Raw genomic sequence first — 23368 nt, forward strand, 5'->3', positions numbered from 1 at the left:
CTTCAGTTCTAGCTCTGTCATCAGTACCTCAACCCTTCAGTTCTAACTCTGTCATCAGTACCTCAAGCCTTCAGTTCTAACTCTGTCTTCCGTACCTCAACCCTTCAGTTCTAACTCTGTCATCAGTACCTCAACCCTTCAGTTCTAACTCTGTCATCAGTACCTCAACCTTTCTGTTATAGCCTGTCATCAGTACCTCAACCCTTCTGTTCTTGCTCTGTCTTCCGTACCTCAACCCTTCAGTTCTAACTCTGTCATCAGAACCTCAACCCTTCTGTTCTAACTCTGTCATCAGTACCTCAACCCTTCTGTTCTTGCTCTGTCTTCCGTACCTCAACCCTTCAGTTCTAACTCTGTCATCAGTACCTCAACCCTTCTGTTCTAACTCTGTCATCAGTACCTCAACCCTTCAGTTCTAACTCTGTCCTCCGTACCTCAAGCCTTCAGTTCTAACTCTGTCATCAGTACCTCAACCCTTCTGTTCTAACTCTGTCATCAGTACCTCAACCCTTCTGTTCTTGCTCTGTCTTCCGTACCTCAACCCTTCAGTTCTAGCTCTGTCATCAGTACCTCAACCCTTCTGTTCTAACTCTGTCATCAGTACCTCAACCCTTCTGTTCTAACTCTGTCATCAGTACCTCAACCCTTCAGTTCTAACTCAGTCCTCCGTACCTCAAGCCTTCAGTTCTAACTCTGTCATCAGTACCTCAACCCTTCTGTTCTAACTCTGTCATCAGTACCTCAACCCTTCTGTTCTTGCTCTGTCTTCCGTACCTCAACCCTTCAGTTCTAGCTCTGTCATCAGTACCTCAACCCTTCTGTTCTAACTCTGTCATCAGTACCTCAACCCTTCAGTTCTAACTCTGTCATCAGTACAACCCTTCTGTTCTAACTCTGTCTTCCGTACCTCAACCCTTCTGTTCTTGCTCTGTCTTCCGTACCTCAACCCTTCTGTTCTTGCTCTGTCTTCCGTACCAGTATCAGCCAAGGACGTGAGCTTGGTTTGAAGAGCTTCGCCCCCCATTACCCCACAGGCTAGGCCCCTGGAGCTCTGGTGGAGTTCATGTCATTTGCACTACATGACATGGTGTAATGCAACGCTCCAATCTGGGGAGCTGTGTGTGCTAACTGAGTGTTGTGTTGTGTGTAGTCAGGTGGCGTGATTACATAAAGTTGGGTAACTGAGGCTCACTGAGGGGATACACTCACTGGCTGGTGTTGATCAAGACTTTCACAGCTCTGATGGAGTGTTGATTATGATGTGGCTCAGATAGGGAGCTGATGTTGGGAGTCTAATTTACATTCTCTCTTCTCTCTCCCTCATTTTTCACTGTTCCCCGCTCTTATTCTTCCTCTCCTATCTCTCTCTCTATATTTAACATTTTATTTAACCTATCTCTCTCTTCTTCTCTATCCCTCTATAACCCCCCCCTCTCTTTTATTTTCCTCCTCTCCTGTCCTCTATCTGTTCTCAGGTGCGGTGCGAGCTTCCAGCATCTTCCCCATCCTCAGTGTCATCCTGCTCTTCATGGGAGGCCTGTGTATAGCTGCCAGCGAGTTCTACAAGTCACGCCACAACATCATCCTCAGCGCAGGGATCTTCTTTGTGTCTGCAGGTGAGTCTAGAGAGGAAGAGAGAGAGGAAGAGAGAGAGGGGACAAAAGAGGGGAAGATAGAGGAAGAGAGAGAGAAAGAGAGAGAGGAGAAGAGAGGGGAAGAGAGAGGAGGAGAGAGGAAGAGAGATGAGAAGAGAGAGGAGAAGAGAGAGGAGAAGAGAGAGGAAGAGTGAGGAGAAGAGAGTGGAGAAGAGAGATGAGAAGAGAGAGGAAGAGAGATGAGAAGAGAGAGGAAGAGAGAGGAGAAGAGAGAGGAGAAGAGAGAGGAAGAGTGAGGAGAAGAGAGTGGAAAAGAGAGAGGAAGCGAGAGGAAGAGAGAGGAGAAGAGAGAGGAGAAGAGAGAGGAGAAGAGAGCGGAGAAGAGAGAGGAGAAGAGAGAGGAAGAGTGAGGAGAAGAGAGGGGAAGAGAGAGAGGAAGAGAGAGGAAGAGAGAGGAGAAGAGAGAGGAAGAGAGTGGAGAAGAGAGAGGAAGAGAGAGGAGGAGAGAGGGGAAGACAGCGGAGAAGAGAGAGGAGAAGAGAGAGGAAGAGTGAGGAGAAGAGAGAGGAGAAGAGAGAGAGGAAGAGAGAGAGGAAGAGAGAGGAAGAAAGCGGAGAAGAGAGAGGAAGAATGAGGAGAAGAGAGGGGAAGAGAGTGGAGAAGAGAGTGGAGAAGAGAGAGGAAGAGAGAGGAAGAGAGAGGAGAAGAGAGTGGAGAAGAGAGAGGAAGAGAGTGGAGAAGAGAGAGGAAGAGAGCGGAGAAGAGAGAGGAAGAATGAGGAGAAGAGAGGGGAAGAGAGTGGAGAAGAGAGTGGAGAAGAGAGAGGAAGAGAGAGGAAGAGAGAGGAGAAGAGAGTGGAGAAGAGAGAGGTAGAGAGAGGAAGAGAGTGGAGAAGAGAGAGGAAGAGAGAGGAGAAGAGTGAGGAAGAGAGAGGAAGAATGAGGAGAAGAGAGAGGAAGAGAGTGGAGAAGAGAGAGGAAGAATGAGGAGAAGAGAGGGGAAGAGAGTGGAGAAGAGAGTGGAGAAGAGAGAGGAAGAGAGAGGAAGAGAGAGGAGAAGAGAGTGGAGAAGAGAGAGGAAGAGAGTGGAGAAGAGAGAGGAAGAGAGCGGAGAAGAGAGAGGAAGAATGAGGAGAAGAGAGGGGAAGAGAGTGGAGAAGAGAGTGGAGAAGAGAGAGGAAGAGAGAGGAAGAGAGAGGAGAAGAGAGTGGAGAAGAGAGAGGAAGAGAGAGGAAGAGAGAGGAGAAGAGAGTGGAGAAGAGAGAGGAAGAGAGAGGAAGAGAGAGGAGAAGAGAGGGGAAGAGAGTGGAGAAGAGAGTGGAAGAGAGAGGAAGAGAGAGGAGAAGAGAGGGGAAGAGAGTGGAGAAGAGAGTGGAGAAGAGAGAGGAAGAGAGAGGAAGAGAGAGGAGAAGAGAGGGGAAGAGAGTGGAGAAGAGAGTGGAGAAGAGAGAGGAAGAGAGAGGAAGAGAGAGGAGAAGAGAGTGGAGAAGAGAGAGGAAGAGAGTGGAGAAGAGAGAGGAAGAGAGCGGAGAAGAGAGAGGAAGAATGAGGAGAAGAGAGGGGAGAAGAGAGAGGAAGAGAGAGGAAGAGAGAGGAGAAGAGAGTGGAGAAGAGAGAGGAAGAGAGAGGAAGAGAGAGGAGAAGAGAGGGGAAGAGAGTGGAGAAGAGAGTGGAGAAGAGAGAGGAAGAGAGAGGAAGAGAGAGGAGAAGAGAGTGGAGAAGAGAGAGGAAGAGAGTGGAGAAGAGAGAGGAAGAGAGCGGAGAAGAGAGAGGAAGAATGAGGAGAAGAGAGGGGAAGAGAGTGGAGAAGAGAGGGAGAAGAGAGAGGAAGAGAGAGGAAGAGAGAGGAGAAGAGAGTGGAGAAGAGAGAGGAAGAGAGAGGAAGAGAGAGGAGAAGAGAGTGGAGAAGAGAGAGGAAGAGAGAGGAAGAGAGAGGAGAAGAGAGTGGAGAAGAGAGAGGAAGAGAGAGGAAGAGAGTGGAGAAGAGAGAGGAAGAGAGAGGAAGAGAGAGGAGAAGAGAGAGGAGAAGAGAGAGGAGAAGAGCGAGGAAGAGAGAGGAAGAGAGAGGAAGAGAGAGGAGAAGAGAGAGGAAGAGAGTGGAGAAGAGAGAGGAAGAGAGAGGAAGAGAGAGGAGAAGAGAGTTGAGAAGAGAGAGGAAGAGTGAGGAGAAGAGAGAGGAAGAGAGTGGAGAAGAGAGAGGTAGAGAGAGGAAGAGAGTGGAGAAGAGAGAGGAAGAGAGAGGAGAAGAGGAAGAGAGAGGAAGAGAGAGGAAGAGAGAGGAGAAGAGAGAGGAAGAGAGAGGAGAAGGGCGAGGAAGAGAGAGGAAGAGAGGAGAAGAGAGAGGAAGAGAGAGGAGAAGAGAGAGGAAGAGAGAGGAGAGGAGCGAGGAAGAGAGAGGAGAAGAGAGGGGAAGAGAGAGAGGAAGGGGTGTGTATCTAGGGCAGGTAGAGGAAGAGAGGAAGGAAGACTGAGAAAAAGAAAGAGAGAAACAGTTACTATGGTGGAGAGGGATAGTAGGGGTTAAATTAGGGAGACTAGCTTTAAATGATTTGGTTTCATTGATACAAAGCGTACACAAATGCAAATGTTTTCAGTCACTACTTTTTAGTCACTAAAATGCAATGTTATACTAAAATGCAATGTTCACTTACATAGAACAGTTGTGCAGATGGATGTAAGTCCAGCAAAGAAGAGACTGTTGACTAATCCTGTCTAAGGTGCAGTGCACAAGCAGTCTCTCTCTCTCTGCTGGTCATCCCCAGTACTGCAACTCCTCAGTCAGCTCTCAGCCTCCACTCAGCAGCAGCCACAAGTCACGCACTCTATTCTTCCCTCTTTATCCACTTATTTTCTCCTGATCTGGGTGCTGGGCTAGAAGCTACCCATTGGGATTCAACTCTATAAATATGGTGTCCCTGACATACTTTCCCAATGATCCATCATCCCAGCTCTACTAAGTCACACACTTCTCTCTCTCTGTGACTAAACGCTACAGTTAAAGTAGATATATATAAACTAGGTGTACAAAACATTAGACATCATCAACATCAGAACAGCCTCAATTTGATGGGGCATGGACTCTACAAGATGTCGAAAGTGTCCTACAGGAATTCTGGCCCATGGTGACTCCAGTGAGTCCCACAGTTCTGTCATGTTGGCTGGTCCCTTGGGTGATGGATCATTCTTGATACACAGAGGAAACTGTTGAGTGTGAAAAACCCAGCAGCGCTGTAGCTCTTGAAACATTCAAACCGGTGCGCCTGGCACCTACTACCATACCCCATTCAAAGGTACTTCAGTATGTGGTCTTTCCCATTCACCCTCTGAATGGAACACACACAATCCATGTCTCAACTGTCTCAAGGATTACAAATACTTCTTTAACCTGTCTCCTCTCCTTCATCTACACTGATTGAAGTGGATTAAACAAGTGACATCAATAAGGGATCATATCTTTCACCTGGATTCACCTGGTCAGTCTATGTCATGGAAAGAGAAGGTGTTCCTAATGTTTTGTACTCTCAGTGTATATGAGTATATGAATATTATCCCTATCATAGGATGTGATCCCTATGTGAATCAGATGAATGATCATGTTGTGTGCTGTCCCAACTGATCTGACTGAGGATCTCAGTCTTTGTTCTTAAACACTATAAGGGCAGGGGCTCTGGCTTGGGTCATATTTCTGGTTCGTATTCAGTCATATTTTTGAGAGTGAGAAGTACAGTATGTATGTACATTATCCTTTGGTGAGTCTGTGGTACTTGTCTGAAAAGGTTTGTCTTGGTAATGGCGTATTCACTGTGGTGGATAGATGCACTCAGACTACTGTGTATGTGGTATGCCTAGAAAAGGTATATATCCTGTCTTAACCAATTGCATAATTCCTCTGTTCTCTCATCTCGCCCCTCCAACTCCCCAACTCTCCCCCCCCTCCTCCCTCAGGCCTGAGCAACATCATCGGCATCATCGTGTACATATCAGCCAACGCAGGGGACCCCTCTAAGAGCGACTCGAAGAAGAACAGCTACTCCTACGGCTGGTCCTTCTACTTCGGAGCCCTGTCCTTCATAATGGCCGAGATGGTGGGCGTCCTGGCAGCCCACATGTTCATCGACCGCCATCGGCAGCTCCGGGCAGGGGCCAGGGCTGCCGACTACCTCCAGGCCTCGGCCATCACACGCATCCCATCCTACCGTTACCGCTACCGACGCCGCTCGCGCTCCTCCTCCCGGTCCACAGACCCCTCGCACTCCCGCGACACCTCGCCTGTGGGCCTCAAGGGCTTCAGCGCGCTACCCTCTACAGAGATCTCCATGTACACGCTGCCCCGGGACACCCTGAAGGCCGGGGGCACGCCGACCGCCACCTTCAACTCGGAGAGGGACCATACCTTCCTGCAGGTCCACAACTGTATTCAGAAGGAAAAAGACTCGGCCAACACCAACACAGCCAACCGCCGCACCACACCAGTATGAGGGAGCCCTGAGAGCAGAGCCCGGGGGAGCGAAGGCAGGGAGGCCCCCACCCAGGTCTCTAATATACCAATGGCCAGGATGAGTTTCCATCTTTATAGAGATTGATGATTTTATTTCATTCAACTGCATGATTTTCCCATCTACCATTGTTGAGAGAGTCTAAAGGGGTTTGTTGGGTTCCTTTGGAGTAAATGGTTGTACTGGGAGAATGGGGCAGATTGTCCTTAGAGACTGAGTCATTTTAATGGGTGGGGATGGGTGATGAGGGTGGAGCACTGAAAGGGAGGGTTTTGATTTAAATTTGATTCATGATTTCATAACCTTTCGGTTTTGCCAGTTTGGCTCCACAGTTTTGGTGGTGCAACATGCTGCTGTACTTTCCCATCATACCACCTGCCATATGCCTCTGATTTGTTGTCATATTTATTCATTTATTTATTTTCTGTATTAAAACTGTGAATTTTTGCAGCTTGGGGTTCAGTAAGAATTCGCCCAGTCTGTAAACTCTAACAAAGGTACTATATGTGTATTACATTTATAAATAAATGATTAAGTTAATAATCAAGAGATACAGACTTTACTGAAGAAGAAAAAAACAACAAGTAAACTAAAGTAAGTGCTGTTGGTAACACGAGAAAAGACTCTTTTAGGATCTGCTGGAAGGATGACAGAGCCAGAGAATGTGCTGTAGGTACACTACACTACGGAGCTGCTGAGACATGATGAGGGACAGACGCACTCAGTCAACAGTAGAAAAATAGAGATTATTTTAATAGAACCCTCTCGCCTTTTTCTGAGTCCCTGTTCGCTTTGTTTTTGGGTTGGGGGGGCGGGGGGGGTGGTCATGGGGTGTCATTTTTGGGGAGGTGTCATGGGAGTGTTGAACCCCTCAAGAGAAACCACCAACAACAACAATGGGGTCAAAGTTCAAACCAAGAAAAAAAGACTCCAAACGCGACTTCTCGAAGAAAAGGGAAGGAGGAGAGGGGGAGGAAAAGAAGAGGACGCCAAATACAACAATAAATACTTGCGTAAAAGGCAAGCAACAAGATAAATATGAAATAGTACAAGAGAAGCTAAGTGAATCAAATTTTCTGAAATTAAATGCATGCTATAAAATTACAGCAAATCTGCTCTTTTAAAACTTAAGTTTTAAAGGATAATGATAATTAGAAGGGGAAAAAGTGATGACGCTAACATTGAAACTAGTTATGTTTCATGAGTATTTTCTCTCATATGTTTTTTTATTTACTTCATTTTATCTTCATTTTATCTTATGCTTTTGTGAAAGAAACCAAACAATCAACATTGAACAAAAACAGATTTTTTTTAAATGGTTTGGTTTAATTCTTTATATAAATATATATATATATATATATGTATGTATATGTATGTATTTTATTTTTCAAATTCACACAGCCTTAGTCATTTCTTTGTTTCTTTTGATTTTCAATGTGTTGTTCAAATTGAAAATGAAATCTTTAAAGGTGCCAAAACCGAATGATCCTTTACTTGGATGCATCAAGTCCTGATGAATAAAATACCAATCCTAGGGAGAACAAATCAGCCTGTTTCACTGTGTCTCTAACCTACTGTATCCTTACACTTAACACCATAGTTCTATGTTTCTAATACACTCTCACACTGTCTCTCTGTGTGTCTCTACTCTCTACACTTGTGTTAACAAGCATGTTTCTGTCTTCAGGCTACAGAATGGGAGAAACCATGATTGTAAAGATAAAACAGCACATAAGACACATCACCACATGGTGTCTTTCTAGGACATGACATTCCTGGAAAAGGAACACAGGTTTGCAATAAAACCAGGACTCTGTAGGTGGAGCTATCCATGTAGAAATGATATACGACACCCTTCCACACGACAGCCCTAAAAGCATCACTTTCAGGACCTGATGCACCCCTTTTTCTCTGCAATGAGGTGAGAGCGTGTGTGTGTGTGTGTGTGTGTGTGTGTGTGTGTGTGTGTGTGTGTGTGTGTGTGTGTGTGTGTGTGTGTGTGTGTGTGTGTGTGTGTGTGTGTGTGTGTGTGTGTGTGTGTGTGTGTGTGTGTGTGTGCAAGCATGAACGTGTGTGTGTTTATGCGAGCACACGTGAGTGTGTGAGGCAGACACGTAATAGCAGCCCTCTGAGTGGAACCAAAGGGTCTGAGGGTGTGGCAACACTGGCTGTGTTTGTGTATTTTTTATTAAGAGGGAGCAATAGAGTGGTCTCTCTGTCCAGCATGGCTCATGAAGAGGGAGTAATATAGTGGTCTCTGTCCAGCATGGCTCATGAAGAGGGAGTAATATGGTGGTCTCTCTGTCCAGCATGGCTCATGAAATGTGTCTCCAGGAGAGCCAATGAAGAGTGTGGGATCAGCTCCCGCACAGGCCAGTCAAAGCCCTTCTCTGTCCCATTACTCCAATGGTGGAACCAGTTTCCCCCTGATGCTCGGACAGCAGAATCCCTTTTAATTATTGTATTTTACTACTAGCACTAACTTTGTGATGTCTGTGCAGTGTGGGAGCAATGAGCCATCTGCAATCTTTTTGGGCTCCAAATCTATTCAAATTAAAGGTTCAGCAGGTTCATGGGGAAAAGAAAAAGACCCCAAACTGTTTCTATTAGACAAAGTGCTGAGATCTTGATTCACTGTATTATCTGAGTTCACTGACAAAAGCTTCTCTCCATAAATTTGTCTAAGGATGTGTCCACGAAGCACTCTGAATGAATAAGGCTTTTTTATGTACAGTATAGGCATTTTTATTTAGAATTCATAAAGAGCAGCCATTTTACAAGGCTGGATTACATAAAATCCTAAATGGAGGAGAGGAGATTCTGACATTACCATGAAGACACATTGAATCCTACTAGCCACACACACACACACGTCAGTTTTTTATGTTTTGGGAATGGACGTTCTTCCTCTCTCTTCCATCTCTATCTCTGTCCCTCCCTCTCTCACTTCCTCCATCTTGTCTGGCTAACATGCTTGTCCTTAATTTGCCTCTCCTGCACAATCTCTCATTCTCTATCCCTCTGTGACTTACACACTCACATACTATCTCCTCCCTTCTCCAACCCATCTTCCCCCATTGACTTACACTTTGTTTTGTTCTTGCTATCACCATGCCTCTTCTTGCTTATATGCCCCTCTCCTCTACTTTCTCATCTCTTTCCTCTTCTTCTCGCTCTCTCTCTGTCTGTCTCTCTATGTTCTCTGTCTCTTCTGTTGTTTTAGCTTGCTCTCTCATGAATGCAGAACATCTCTCTCCCTCTTTCTCTCCTTCCCTCCTCATCCCTCCCTCTCTATTTATCTCTCTCTCTCTCTCTGTCTTAGAATGCAGGATATGTGATGAAAGGAGGGAAGTGCTGTTGACATCACTGAAATCTAATTGACAGTGTGGCGATGGTGTCCGTCCATACAAGAGTCCCATCTCACTGCGGGGGAAGATGCATTTGTGGGCCACACTCCTAATGAGCTCCTTACCACTGGATTCCCTGTGGCTTCAACAGCCATCCTCTCTTCATCCCTCTATCCCCGTCTCCCCATCCTGACAGTGGAGAGTTCAAGTCTGGAGTGGCTAGACGTGCCCTTGAAGAGTCAAGTTCTTTCTTGGCAGGCTAACAGAGTTGGACATTCCATGGGGACGTCATGGAGGGTTAACTCTCCGCACCCACCGCAGTGAGAGGGGAGCAAGGCACCGGCTACACAGTTCGCATCATAGGCTGGGAATACTAAGAGACCATCATCTTCTCTGGGCTGTCTTTGTGTCTAAGTACAGCAGTCTCCAAGGTTACATAACCTCGAATCAAATCAACAATGACCTTTATCTGACTTTAGCAGCCAGTGTCCTGGGACAGAGCACCCCATGGGACCGTCAGGCACATCACCTGAAGACTCGCCTCTTATCCCCAACGAAAAGGCCACTGCAAGAGAAGGCTGGAAACTGTTCAGCTGAAGAGTGACCCCGCAAGGTTAGCTGTACAAGACAGAGAGAGAGAGAGAGAGAGAGAGAGAGAGAGAGAGAGAGAGAGAGAGAGAGAGAGAGACAGATAGAGAGAGAGAGAGAGAGAGAGAGAGAGAGAGAGAGAGAGAGAGAGAGAGAGAGAGAGAGAGAGAGAGAGATAGAGAGAGAGAGAGAGAGAGAGAGAGAGAGAGAGAGAGAGAGAGAGAGAGAGAGAGAGAGAGAGAGAGAGAGATGGCCTCTTGTTTATGCTGACTAGAGAGTTGCTGACTGCGCTCACCTAGGTTATTTTGGGGTCAGGGGGAGGTGAGGCTACAGATAGCTAGGCATGGCTCCTCTACAAGACATGTACTTTCACAAAAACATTTGAAACAGTAGCAGAAAAGAAAAAGGTTCCTCATGAAGAAACAGTAGCAGAAAAGAAACAGGTTCCTCAAAGAAACAGTAGCAGAAAAGAAACAGGTTCCTCATGAAGAAACAGTTGTTGAAAAGAAACAGGTTCCTCATAAAGAAACAGTAGAACCACTAGACAGCATGACAGGGATTTCTTTTTAAGGCAGTGGAGGAAATGGTCCATGATATCCTACATATCCTGCACTCTGGTGGTGAGAGGCAGTACTTCATGCAGGGAGGAAGGGCACTCCTGCTCCTATAAGCTTGGGGAAGAAAGGAAAGCTGTGTCCATGGGAACGGGCTTGGAATACTGATGCCACAGTGCATGGGTGCATTGGAGCTGCAGTCTATTCTGGCAAGCTCAGGCTAAGGCCTTAGGTATTCTCGTTACAGCTGTCCTCTAAATGTCTGAAGGCTATCATCAAATATTGCCTTTTTGTCAGAACTGGGCTTACAAGGTACCCCCTGTCACTATTATTTGATTGTGAATATCTTAAAGATAATAATACAACATTGATCAAATAGCAGCAGTGAAATTGTCTCTCATGATGTCCACATTGCGGTTGTCACTAAGCTTGTCAAAGTCCCCAGTCAGTCCTTCTGGTCCCCATAAGGGATTGTATGATTGTGACCCACTGCCTCTAAACGTTGAAAGTAAAGAGACATTAGACTAAAATGCACCATGAACTCCTTCTTTTCCTCCACTGGTAACGGCCGTGGCCAAACTTGGAGATGTTGTCGATTAACCTAAGGTCGATCTTCTCCAGGGCAAGATGGCTCGACTGCACCAACAGAGACTGAAAACAGAAGTGAAACAATATGACATTTTGCAACCACACATGCCTTTCATATACAGTGGGGAGAACAAGTATTTGATACACTGCCGATTTTGCAGGTTTTCCTACTTACAAAGCATGTAGAGGTCTGTAATTTTTATCATAGGTACACTTCAACTGTGAGAGACAAAAATCCAGAAAATCACATTGTATGATTTTTAAGTCATTAATTTGCATTTTATTGCATGACATAAGTATTTGATCACCTACCAACCAGTAAGAATTCCGGTTCTCACAGACCTGTTAGTTTTTCTTTAAGAAGCCCTCCTGTTCTCCACTCATTACCTGTATTAACTGCACCTGTTTGAACTCGTTACCTGTATAAAAGACACCTGTCCACACACTCAATCAAACAGACTCCAACCTCTCCACAATGGCCAAGACCAGAGAGCTGTGTAAGGACATCGGGGATAAAATTGTAGACCTGCACAAGGCTGGGATGGGCTACAGGACAATAGGCAAGCAGCTTGGTGAGAAGGCAACAACTGTTGGCGCAATTATTAGAAAATGGAAGAAGTTCAAGATGACGGTCAATCACCCTCGGTCTGGGGCTCCATGCAAGATCTCACCTCGTGGGGCATCAATGATCATGAGGAAGGTGAGGGATCAGCCCAGAACTACACGGCAGGACCTGGTCAATGACCTGAATAGAGCTGGGACCACAGTCTCAAAGAAAACCATTAGTAACACAACGCCGTCATGGATTCAAATCCTGCAGAGCACGCAAGGTCCCCCTGCTCAAGCCAGCGCATGTCCAGGCCTGTCTGAAGTTTGCCAATGACCACCTGGATGATCCAGAGGAGGAATGGGAGAAGGTCATGTGGTCTGATGAGACAAAAATAGAGCTTTTTGGTCTAAACTCCACTCGTTGTGTTTGGAGGAAGAAGAAGGATAAGTACAACCCCAAGAACACCATCCCAACCGTGAAGCATGGAGGTGGAAACATAATTCTTTGGGGATGCTTTTCTGCAAAGGGGACAGGATGACTGCACCGTATTGAGGGGAGGATGGATGGGGCCATGTATCGCGAGATCTTGGCCAACAACCTCCTTCCCTCAGTAAGAGCATTGAAGATGGGTCGTGGCTGGGTCTTCCAGCATGACAACGACCCGAAACACACAGCCAGGGAAACTAAGGAGTGGCTCCGTAAGAAGCATCTCAAGGTCCTGGAGTGGCCAGACCTGAACCCAATAGAAAATCTTTGGAGGGAGCTGAAAGTCCGTATTGCCCAGCGACAGCCCCGAAATCTGAAGGATCTGGAGAAGGTCTGCATGGAGGAGTGGGCCAAAATCCCTGCTGCAGTGTGTGCAAACCTGGTCAAGAACTACAGGAAACATATGATCTCTGTAATTGCAAACAAAGGTTTCTGTACCAAATATTAAGTTCTGCTTTTCTGATGTATCAAATGCTTACGTCATGCAATGAAATGCAAATTAATTACTTACAAATCATACAATGTGATTTTCTGGATTTTTGTTTTAGATTCTGTCTCTCACAGTCGAAGTGTACCTATGATAAAAAATTACAGACCTCCAAATGCTTTGTAAGTAGGAAAACCTGCAAAATCGGCAATGTGTCAAATACTTGTTCTCCCCACTGTATATAGGTGCATGATTTGTGATCCGCCATCTACTAATGAGATTCCATATTTTATTCTTCAACTGTCTTCAACCGTTCATGTTTCAGCATGTTGAAATATTGTACTGTATTGTCCCACTATTACCTGCTGGATGAGGGACGGGGGAGTCAGGGCCTCCTTCAGACAGACAGACTCCTGACCATATCCTCTCCATGAGACCTGAGTGTGAGGTCCTCCCTGATGGTCTGTCTCCCTGGCTGCCAGACTTCCTGCCATAGTGGCGCAGTCAGTTCCCTCACCCTGCAGGACAACACTGACTCTCTGCCAGCCTATCTGCCAGGCCCAGGCCAGGACACCCCTCACAAACCTACACACAGGCACACGAGCATGCACAAACACACACACTCACACAATGCTTGGCCCTACTCTCTCCTGTCTCAGCATGCTCCCTGGCTAGATGGCTCCAGTCCCACTACTAACAGCTGCTGCCTCAGGCCTGGGGCCCGGACCCACTGTACTGGACTGCAGGTTCCACTGCTCCAGGCCCAAAGCCCCAGCCCAGTCCAGCCCAGGAAAACAACAAACAACCTTATTCCTCTGACTGGCATTACAATTACATACCAGGCTATCTGAGACAAACCTACATAACACACCAGTTGAAAAAATAATAAAACATCATTACAGTAGAAGAGCAGAGGAAGGGTCTCCCCATGGGCCTCACAGCTAGCACTGTGATGCAGTGCCTTAGACCACTGTGCCACTAGAGATTCTGGGTTCGAGTCCAGGTTCTGTAGCAGCCAGCCGTGACTGGGAGACCCATGGGGCGGCACACAGCGTCGTCCGGGTTAGGAGAGGGTTTGGCCGGCAGGGATGTCCTTGTCCCTTCACACACTAGCGACTCCTGTGGTGGGCTGGGTGCAGTGCACTCTGACACGGTCACCAGGTGCACATGCAGTGTTTCTTCTGGCACATTGGTGTGGCTGGCTTCTGGGTTAAGTGGGCAGTGTGGTTTGGTTGGTTTGTGTTTCAGAGGACACACAGCTCTTGACCTTTGCCTCTCCCGAGTCCGTACGGGAGTTGCAACAATGAGACAAGACTGTAACTACAGTGCCTTGCAAAAGTATTCATCCCCCTTGGTGTTTTTCCTATTTTGTTGCATTACAACCTGGATTTTTATTTGGATTTCATGTAATGGACATACACAAAATACTCAAAATTGGTAAAGTGAAATGAAAAAAATTACTTGTTTCAAAAAATTCAAAAAAATGTAAAACGGAAAAGTGGTGCGTGCATATGTATTCACCCCCTTTGCTATGAGGTCCCTAAATAAGATCTGGTGCAACCAATTACCTTCAGAAGTCACATAATTAGTTAAATAAAGTCCACCTGTGTGCAATCTAAGCGTCACATTATCTCAGTATATAACAACTGTTCTGAAAGGCCCCAGAGTCTGCAACACCACTAAGCGAGGGGCACCACCAAGGAAGCGGCACAATAAAGACCAAGGAGCTCTCCAAACAGGTCAGCGACAAAGTTCTGGAGAGGTACAGATCAGGGTTGGGTTATAAAAAAATATCAGAAACTTTGAACATCCCACGGAGCGCCATTAAATCCATTATTAAAAAATTGAAATAACATGGCACCACAACAAACCTGCCAAGGCAAGGAGGGTATTAATCAGAGAGGCAACCAAGAGACCAAAGATAACCCTGAAGAAGCTGCAAAACTCCACAGCGGAGAGTGGAGTATCTGTCCATAGAACCACTTTAAGCCGTACACTCCACAGAGTTGGGCTTTACGGAAGAGTGTCCAGAAAAAATCCATTGCTAAAAGAAAAAATAAGCAAATACGTTTGGTGTTCGCCAAAAGACATGTGGAGACTCCCCAAACATATGGAAGAAGGTACTCTGGTGAGATGAGACTAAAATGTAGCTTTTTGGCCATCAAGGAAAATGCTATGTCTGGCGCAAACCCAACACCTCTCATCACCCCAAGAATACCATCCCCACAGTGAAGCCTGGTGGTGGCAGCATCATGCTGTGGGGATGTTTTTCATCAGCAGGGACTGGGAAATTGGTCCGAATTGAAGGAATGATGGATGGCGCTAAATACAGGGACATTCTTGGCATTCTGGTTTCAGTCTTCCAGAGAATTGAGATTGGGACGGAGGTTCACCTTCCAGCAGGACAATAACCCTAAGCATACTGCTAATGCAACACTTGAGTGGTTTAAGGGGAAACATGTAAATGCCTTGGAATGGCCTAGTCAAAGCCCAGACCTCAATCCAATTGAGAATCTGTTGTATGACTTAAAGATTGCTGTACACCAGCGGAACCCATCCAACTTGAAGGAGCTGGAGCAGTTTTACCTTGAAGAATGGGCAAAAATCCCAGTGGCTAGATGTGCCAAGTTTATAGAGGCATACCCCAAGAGACTTGCAGCTGTAATTGCTGAAAAAGGTGGCTCTACAAAGTATTGCCTTTGGCAGGGTGAATAGTTATGCCTGCTCAAGATTTCTGTTTTTTTTTGTCTTATTTCTTGTTTCGAATTTGGGTAAAAAAAAGGGGTAGTAAAAAGAAAAATATCAGAGGCAGAAATGTGCTGTTTCATAATTGATAAAGCCCTGAGAAGGTACTTCAGAGCAGATGGAGAGATTCTTCCAGAAAGAGGCTGAACAGTTGACCTCACCTCCATTAGAAAGGCAGGGAGTAATTAGTTCTGCGTTTTACAGTGTTACTGACAGATTTGGAGAAAGAAGTGATATTGTGTATAAGAGTGCTGTAGGTGTTGGGACTGGACGTATCTGTGCTTGAGCTGCAGTGAGGGTCAGTGCCTCTGGAGGTTATTATTACACAACACATGCCATGTCCATGACTCTCCCTCCAGACACTGTATCACTTCTTTCAGTGGATGCATCATGTTCATATCACATTCTTTGGGATTTGTTTCCCCTCCTTGACCTCAACGACGAGAAATGCTTCCGTTGGGGAAAGTTTTGAAAAACTGAAATGTGCTATTGTGTGAACAATGCTCCAAAGACTTAAAGTAACACTCCAGTCTCATTCTCACCTCATAGAATACCTGATTTATTTAACAAAAGGCACATCTCAATAGGTGGTCCAGGTATGTCTGACACGGCACAAGTGGGGGTGTTCTCTATTGCTCCTCGAGCCAATGGACTTCCCATCAAACCAACTCCTTGAATGACCTCCTCCTGGTAGTTTGCAGTTGTGTCTAAAAAACACTATTTTAATCAAAACATATTTGTTTACCCTTTACTGTGTGTACTTTACTGTCTTTATACTTGGGATATCACCTTCACAGGAAAAGTTTAAAAATCACTGGAGGACATCTTTAAGTTAATAGGAAATAAGGACCTTGAAAATCCTTCTGAAAATCAATTTTTTTGCAAAGGGTGCAGAATACTGTATTATGCAGAGATGTATAGCGGGAGACGTGAGGGACGTCTAAATGGAGTGCGAGGCCCTCGGGGTCCTCCTCATTACCTGCTGAAGTGGAGGTGAAAGCACTTTTGAGTGGAAGGCTTAATTGCTGTATAGAGCTAGGTGAGCTCTGTACTGAAGCCAAATATGGGTAGAACACATGGACATACACAGAGTGTACAAAACATTAGGAACACCTGCTCTTACCATGACAGACTGACCAGGTGAAAGCTATGCTCCCTTATTGATGTAACTTGTGAAATCATTAAAGAATGATTTTTAAGCCTTGAGACAATTGAGACAAGAATTGTGTATGTGTGCCATTCAGATAGTGAACGGGCACGAAAAAATATTTAAGTGCCTTTGAACAGGGTATGGTAGTATGTGCCAGGCGCACCAATTTGTGTCAAGAACTGCAATGCTGCTGGGTTTTTACATGTTCAACAGTTTCCTGTGTGTATCAAGAATGGTCCACCACCCAATGGACTTCCAGCCAACTGTTGGATAAACCTGTCAATAATCAACTGACTGGCTTTCTTGATGTTTATAGTATTCTCTCAAGTATGCAATCTGGCTTCCGCTCAGGTTATGGGTGTGTCACCACTGCCCTTGATTCTAAGCAACATTGTGCTGCTTTTTTTATTGACTTGGCCAAAGCTTTTCATACGGTAGACCATTCCATTCTTGTGGGCCGGCTAAGGACTATTGGTGTCTGAGGGGTCTTTGGCCTGGTTTGCTAACTACCTCTCTCAAAGAGTGCAGTGTATAAAGTCAATCTCTGCTGTCTCAGCCACTGCCTGTCACCAAGGAAGTACCCTAAGGACGGTGCACTGTCGTTCTCTCAGCACATACCAAAGCTGCAGGTGTATGTAGGTTAAATCTAGACTTGGTTTCCTTTATCGTAATCACTCTTTCACCTCAGCTGTCAAACTAACCGACTGGGATGACCATCCTACCCCAGCTAGATTACAGAGACGTCATTGATAGATCGGCAGGTAAGGGTGCTCTCGGGTGGCTAGATGTTTACCATTCGGCCATCAGAATTGCCAACAATGCTCCTTATAGGACACTCTCTGTAAACGGGTCATCTCTGTATACCTGTCACAAGACCCACTGATTGATGCTTACTTATAAAACAGTCTTAGGCCTCACTCCCCCCTATCCGAGGTATCTACTCATCCTCCACCCGTTCCGCCAGTGACATTGTGCCAAAGTTGCCACAAGCGAAAACATTCCCGACCCAACAAATTGAGGCTATTGAGGGCAAAAGGGTGTGCAACTCAATAGGTGTTAATGTTCTGTACACTTCGTATAGCCAGTTGGCTGAATGGAAAATTACTTGCATTTAGAAAGACATGTGGCTGTATACTTTCACATTCATGCAAAGCAATGGTCTAAATTGGACAAGGAATTTATCTTGACATACCATCATCCTGATTAGTGCGCTCTGGACTGCAGTGTTCTTTCCCTTGAAAGCCCAGACAGCCTGCAGCAGCAGGCCATATCACAATAGTCCAGTCACTGTGTCGATGGAATAAGTGCCAGGATGTTACCCCGACTAAACTCCCATTTGCACAAAAATGATTTTAGCAGAGCATTTCTACAATCTTGCAGTGTAACTACGCATGCAGTCATGAGATTCACAACCCATCTATAGCCTTGAACTGTACTAATCAACCACAGCTGCTGTTTTCATTATTCATCGAGCTGTCATCTGCAGCTTATTTCATGAGCCACGTAGACCTTGACAAGTTTGGAACAAGTGTGGAACTATTCTTGCCCACGAGGGCTGATCGTCAGGCAGTACACAGCCAAAATAGACTATAAAAATAGTGAATTGCCTCAATTTTGAACTGCATTATTTAACCTAGTGGTCAACGTGACTAAATTCACAGAAATGTGAATTAAAGGCAGTCGAACGCAAGTCTTAAGGGGTAGGTCAGTTATGTGCATCTGTTCAGTTGTCTTTGTGTCAGACAATAGGTGGTACAAATAATAGCTACATGACTTTGTGACAAAAATAATCTAGTCAAATTTCCCTGAAGGCCGCTTGGCTGTCAACTGTCCTACTTATCAAGACTCAAATTGATCAAGCCACATTTAGCAAATAAGCAAGTCATTTTTTGTTGAACAAATTCATGCATTGACTCAAATACAAGAACTCAATTTGCTGGGCCCACATAGGCCACAGCCTCAGATTAAAGAGTGAGATTATGCATATCATAAGAAACGAGAAAGGGCTTTTCACTTGTTTTATTATTCAACAACTCCGCAGTGCAGCATGAGGACTCATACCACCAGACAGAGCTAGAGGACAACATTTAAGCAGTCTCTTCCTTGGCAATGCGGTCCTTCTTGAGTGGTCCCTGTAGACAAAAAAGGACAAGTGGTCAGTGACAATGCATAAACAGAGTTTAATAAGCAGCCTCTACACCATCTGTGGCTCCAGGGGTGATGTTCCCAGAGAGTGAACAGGGAACAGCAAAAAGGATGCCGCTCCCTGCCTCACTGAAGTTTGATCTAGCACCTGAATGGAACCCAAATTCATACCAAGAGTGAACCAGGTTACGATAAGTGCACTATGGGCATAGGGGACTGAGCTGCAATGCCGCTTGTATGTGAACTAGTGGGTCCACTACATTGATCCAGGGGACTTGTGAAACAGAGTGAAGACAAGAGAAAAGTAAATGTCATGGAAATTGAACGCACCATGAAAGCCTTCTTTTCCTCCACTGTCTGGAAGCGGCCGTGGCCAAACTTGGAGGTGGTGTCGATGAACTTCAGGTCGATCTTCTCCGTGGCACGACGGCTGGACTGCACCAACAGAGACTGAAAAAAGCAGCAAATATTTTAAATATACAGATTAGTGATGCATTCCTTTAACGGGCCAGACAGGACAACATTTAGCGCATTGTCCATCTGGTATGAAACAAATGCCCTAAAGTCAATACACGCCAGAACTCTACATGCAACAGGGCCAGCACACGGCCATTAGTTTCATCGGCCCATGGAGGGAACTACCCGTATTTAATATGTACCTATTCAGTTCAGCCAACCTATAAGTACCTAAATGCCAACTGACAATGCATTGGAATAAGCATGCATAAGATGGAATTCTCTTTCCTCACCTTACGCAGGGTTAGCACCCTCTTCTTGACTCCAATTGTGCAGCCCTTCAGCATGACAAAGTCATTGGTCACCTCTCCGTAGTGGACGAAGCCACCCAAAGGGGTGATGCTCTTGTTGGACAGATCGTACTCGGTGGCGGCGTTGTTCTTCACCAGCTTGCCGTCCTTGGTGTGGTAGCCCTGGCCGATTTTGTAGATCTTCTTGTTGATCTCTGTGCGGTGGTGGTAGCCCTTCTGACCAGCGCGGGCCACGGAGAAGGCCACACGGGAGGGATGCCAGGCACCGATACAGGCCACCTTACGCAGACCACGATGAGTCTTACGGGGAGCTTTTTGTGTGCCAACGGCTGGTGACACCTAATGGGGAAATTTCAATGTTTAGTACCTGAGGACTTGGCATGAATAACTGAAGCTTGGTTAACTAGTCATTAGTGGGTTGTGGTCTCAGAAGGCAACATGGAATGCATCCTCATGCGTGTCAGACACCATACCTGACGCAGTGTTCCGTGGTCTCACACACAAAGCCCTTAACCTTCTGACTAGAGGGAAGTATTTTCATTTTTGAAAAATAACGTTCCCGTAGTAAACGGGATATTTTGTCAGGACAAGATGCTAGAATATGCATATAATTGACAGCCTAAGATTGGAGTTCTGTTTCCTAAACTGTAAAAAGATTGTCTGAGATTATAACAGAATTGATGTTGTAGGCGAAAGCCTGAGAAAAATCCAAACAGGAAGGGACTCTTATTTAGAAGGCTCTGCGTTCCTATTGAGCAGTGAATGGGCTATCAACCAGGTTACTTTTTCTATGGCTTCCTAATGTGTCTAGTGTCACAATACATTGTTTCTGGCTTTTATTTTGAAAAATGGGCCTGAACGTCAACATTGCGTCAGTGGTCAGCTGAAGTCTCTCAGTGTTTGGTGCGTAAAGGACAAATAAGGCCATTGTTTCTCTCTATCCTACTAAGAAGCCACCAGTCCCGGTTGAAACGAAGATATTTCACCTACAAAAATAATATTTTTGGATTAAAGGAACATTGGCTATCTAACAGAGTGTCGTGAGTGAAAACATCCAAAGCTCAAAATCAAACGACTTAATTTGATTGCTTTTCTGATTTCCGTGACAAAGTCACCTGCTGCTAGCTGGACAAAATGCTATGCTATCGATAAACTTACAAATGCTTGTCTAGCTTTGGCTATAGAACATATTTTGAAAATCTGAGATGACAGGGTGATTAAAAGGCTAAGCTGGGTCTCAATATATTTCACCTTTCATGAATAGGAATATTTATGTCCACTGCGTTATGCTAATTAGTGTCAGTGGATGATTAAGCCCATTCATGCGGGATGGGGAGTCACTAGAGGTTAAGACACATACCTTTGTATCCGTGACCCTTTGTGACACCGATGACGTCGATCATCTCATCCTGGGTGAAGACATTGGTGATGGGGATAGACTGCTCCAGCTTCTCACGGGCCCAGTCCACCTTGTCAGAGATGGAGCCTCCATTGAGCTGCACCTCCATCAAGTGGGACTTCTTCTGCCTCAGGGGCAGCAGCCTCATCTGGAGGGGGAGGAGAGAGGCAGTTGAGCCTTCTAGTCCTGGGACAAGGACCAGTATAGCTAGTACAAACACCATGTGTTCAACCCAAAATTGGGTTAAACGTGATCCAGGGTCTCAGAAGGAAGGCAGCATGGAATGTATCCTCATGCGTGTCGGACGTCATGCCTGACGCTGTGTTCCGTGGTCTCGTCACAGACAAAGGGAGATCTGATTCATTTAAACTGTGGCATTGCAGGGAGCGTATTCTATCCTGCTCAGACTCACCTGCGTGTGGGCGATGATACGGACGACCTGGCAGTACTTCTTCATGGAGGCGAAGTCCTTCTCCAGCTGCTTCTTGCCATCGTCATCCTGCCACTTCTTGCAGTACTTTGTGAAGGCCTTCTTCTTGGACTTGTACCTGAGAGCATGCAGCGTGACCGGAGGGTAGGGGAGAAGAGGCACACGGGTTGGCACAGGTCCTTCATAACCCCAGGGGCCAGCGGAAGAACACTGTACTCAGCTGCTCGCCCAGCCTTCACAGGGGCGAAGGGGGCAGTTACAGCTTCAGAAGGGTTTTCGGCTCATGGCGCGGTTTCTAAGAAGCGCTTTCCACCGGCCAGAGGAGCCGGGAGCTCATCAGGTCACGAGGCACCCGAGCGGAGCTGCCACCAGGGGGGCACCAGATGTTAAGACTCACTGAAACACCACATGTTTTATATGTCGAGCAACATGCTTCAAAGCTCATATTTAAACGTAATTATACACTATCCAACCAATAGTCAAAATGTTTGTTTAAATATCTATTCTTTTTCATGTGTATAATGACTCACCAGTTCCTGTAGAAGCGACGCTTGCACTCATCACTGATGTGCTCAGCGAAGATGGTCTTGAAGGAACGCAGGCCACGGGGGGTCTCGACATAACCCACAACACCGACTACAACCATGGGAGGAGTCTCCACAATGGTCACAGCCTCAACCACTTCCTTCTTGTTCACCTCTGTAGGAAAATAGTCAGGTATGAAGGTTAGTAATACAGGAGTTCCACGGTAGACTGATATTGCATAATGTCAATGCTCAACGACTGCGCTCAGTGCTCGACATTCATCAAGGGTTAGACCCAATATGTCCGCCCGTCGAGGGGATCATCACAGGCAGAAAAAAACGACAAACACTAATGCAAGACCGAAACTAATATGGCTTGGTTATGTATTCATAAATCCCACAGCAATATTCACCCAGTCAATTAAACAAAACAGAATGAAGCCAAATACTCACTTGAGCCAGGTCTGTCGACTTCACGCACGATGTGAGTCATGCCAGCCTTGTAGCCAAGGAAGGCAGTCAAGTGGACTGGCTTGCTGGGGTCATCCTTGGGGAAACTCTTCACCTTACCACGGTGACGTCTGCTCCTCTTACGGGGCAGGAAACCCAAGGATCCGTGGCGGGGAGCCGAAAATTTACGGTGGGACTGTAAAGACAACGCAATTCAGCACATTGTCCATGAGGCATACAAAACTATATGAACGCACTGGAGTCAGTATGTCAGAACTCGACATTGAACAGGAACAGCACGAGGCCAACCATTCTGTCCGCCCGTCGAGGGACTCGTCACCCATATTCAATGCAACCTCACTAAATAAATCCCAACTGAAGGATGTAAACAGAGTCTTGGAATAAACATGTAACGGTAGTCGTTAGAGGTTCGGAGGACCTTGACTAGCTACTGTTGGGCGGGCTAATGGGTCAGGCCTCATAAGGTAAAGCCCGTTATAAAACAGTAGAAATTTAACTAGCACGTTGTCAGTTTTAAACCAGTTTGATTGTGAACTAACGTTACAAAATATCTATTTAACATGTATTTGAGTAACGAAGCATGCTAGGCCTCAGTGGATCAGCCATTTTAAACTACCAGTATGCCAACGATTACTTCATACAGTCATTCTGTAATAATCTAAGACCATGTTATTATGGTAAGGTCTAACATCATACAACTGTATTAATTACAGCTAGACACATCTTACCTATTGACTTAGAGGGGGAACATAAGGTTTAAGAAGATGCAAAACGGATTGAAACCGCAAGTCTCAAATAAGAAAGACGAACTCACCATTTTGTCTCAGAGCCGTTTGAAAAAGAGGCCTATGTAAGGGGGATGTTTGGTATTTATACAAAGACGTGACCCATCACGTGATTAACGTCGCCAACCAGCATCATGGCTCCGCCTTCCTGCTGTACAAACGCTTGCTTCAAAATCTACAATTCCACTGTACCACAAATGCATCAGCTAATAGATAAGGCAAAAGCTCTTGTGATTGGTGCAACACCTTTTTTATTTTACAACTGTCCATCTCAACTTGTTCTCAACTAGCCTACCTGGTTAAATAAAGGTGAAATAAAAAA

General features: G+C 45.7%; 2 protein-coding genes and 3 non-coding genes across 5 annotated transcripts in view; 1 reads left to right on the top strand and 4 right to left on the bottom strand.

Annotated features, from left to right (window-relative positions):
• Positions 1 to 6658, top strand: part of LOC112258896 (voltage-dependent calcium channel gamma-2 subunit-like) — a 79783-nt gene extending 73125 nt beyond the window's left edge. Inside the window, exons 3-4 of the mRNA XM_042307558.1 lie at positions 1476 to 1616; positions 5540 to 6658. Of these exons, the coding sequence (XP_042163492.1) occupies positions 1476 to 1616; positions 5540 to 6072 (674 nt within the window). The 3' untranslated portion in view covers positions 6073 to 6658. The remainder of the gene's footprint in view (positions 1 to 1475; positions 1617 to 5539) is intronic.
• Positions 6659 to 18529: 11871 nt separating this feature from the next.
• Positions 18530 to 23225, bottom strand: LOC112234092 (60S ribosomal protein L3). The gene is given in 9 exon segments (XM_024402081.2): positions 18530 to 18657; positions 19001 to 19120; positions 19420 to 19747; positions 19749 to 19776; positions 20798 to 20984; positions 21249 to 21384; positions 21797 to 21965; positions 22244 to 22436; positions 23076 to 23225. Coding segments are annotated over 9 exon segments (1209 nt in total). The 5' UTR covers positions 23079 to 23225; the 3' UTR covers positions 18530 to 18612.
• Positions 18744 to 18871, bottom strand: LOC112234130. The gene has a single exon (XR_006080154.1). It is a non-coding gene; the product is annotated as a small nucleolar RNA SNORA54 (small nucleolar RNA).
• Positions 19857 to 19940, bottom strand: LOC121841143. The gene has a single exon (XR_006080156.1). It is a non-coding gene; the product is annotated as a small nucleolar RNA U83B (small nucleolar RNA).
• LOC112234131 lies at positions 21092 to 21185 on the bottom strand. Its single transcript, XR_002950855.1, has one exon. It is a non-coding gene; the product is annotated as a small nucleolar RNA U83B (small nucleolar RNA).
• Positions 23226 to 23368: the final 143 nt, after the last annotated feature.

This window comes from Oncorhynchus tshawytscha, linkage group LG27 (assembly GCF_018296145.1).
Source record: "Oncorhynchus tshawytscha isolate Ot180627B linkage group LG27, Otsh_v2.0, whole genome shotgun sequence".
Taxonomy (NCBI): domain Eukaryota; kingdom Metazoa; phylum Chordata; class Actinopteri; order Salmoniformes; family Salmonidae; genus Oncorhynchus; species Oncorhynchus tshawytscha.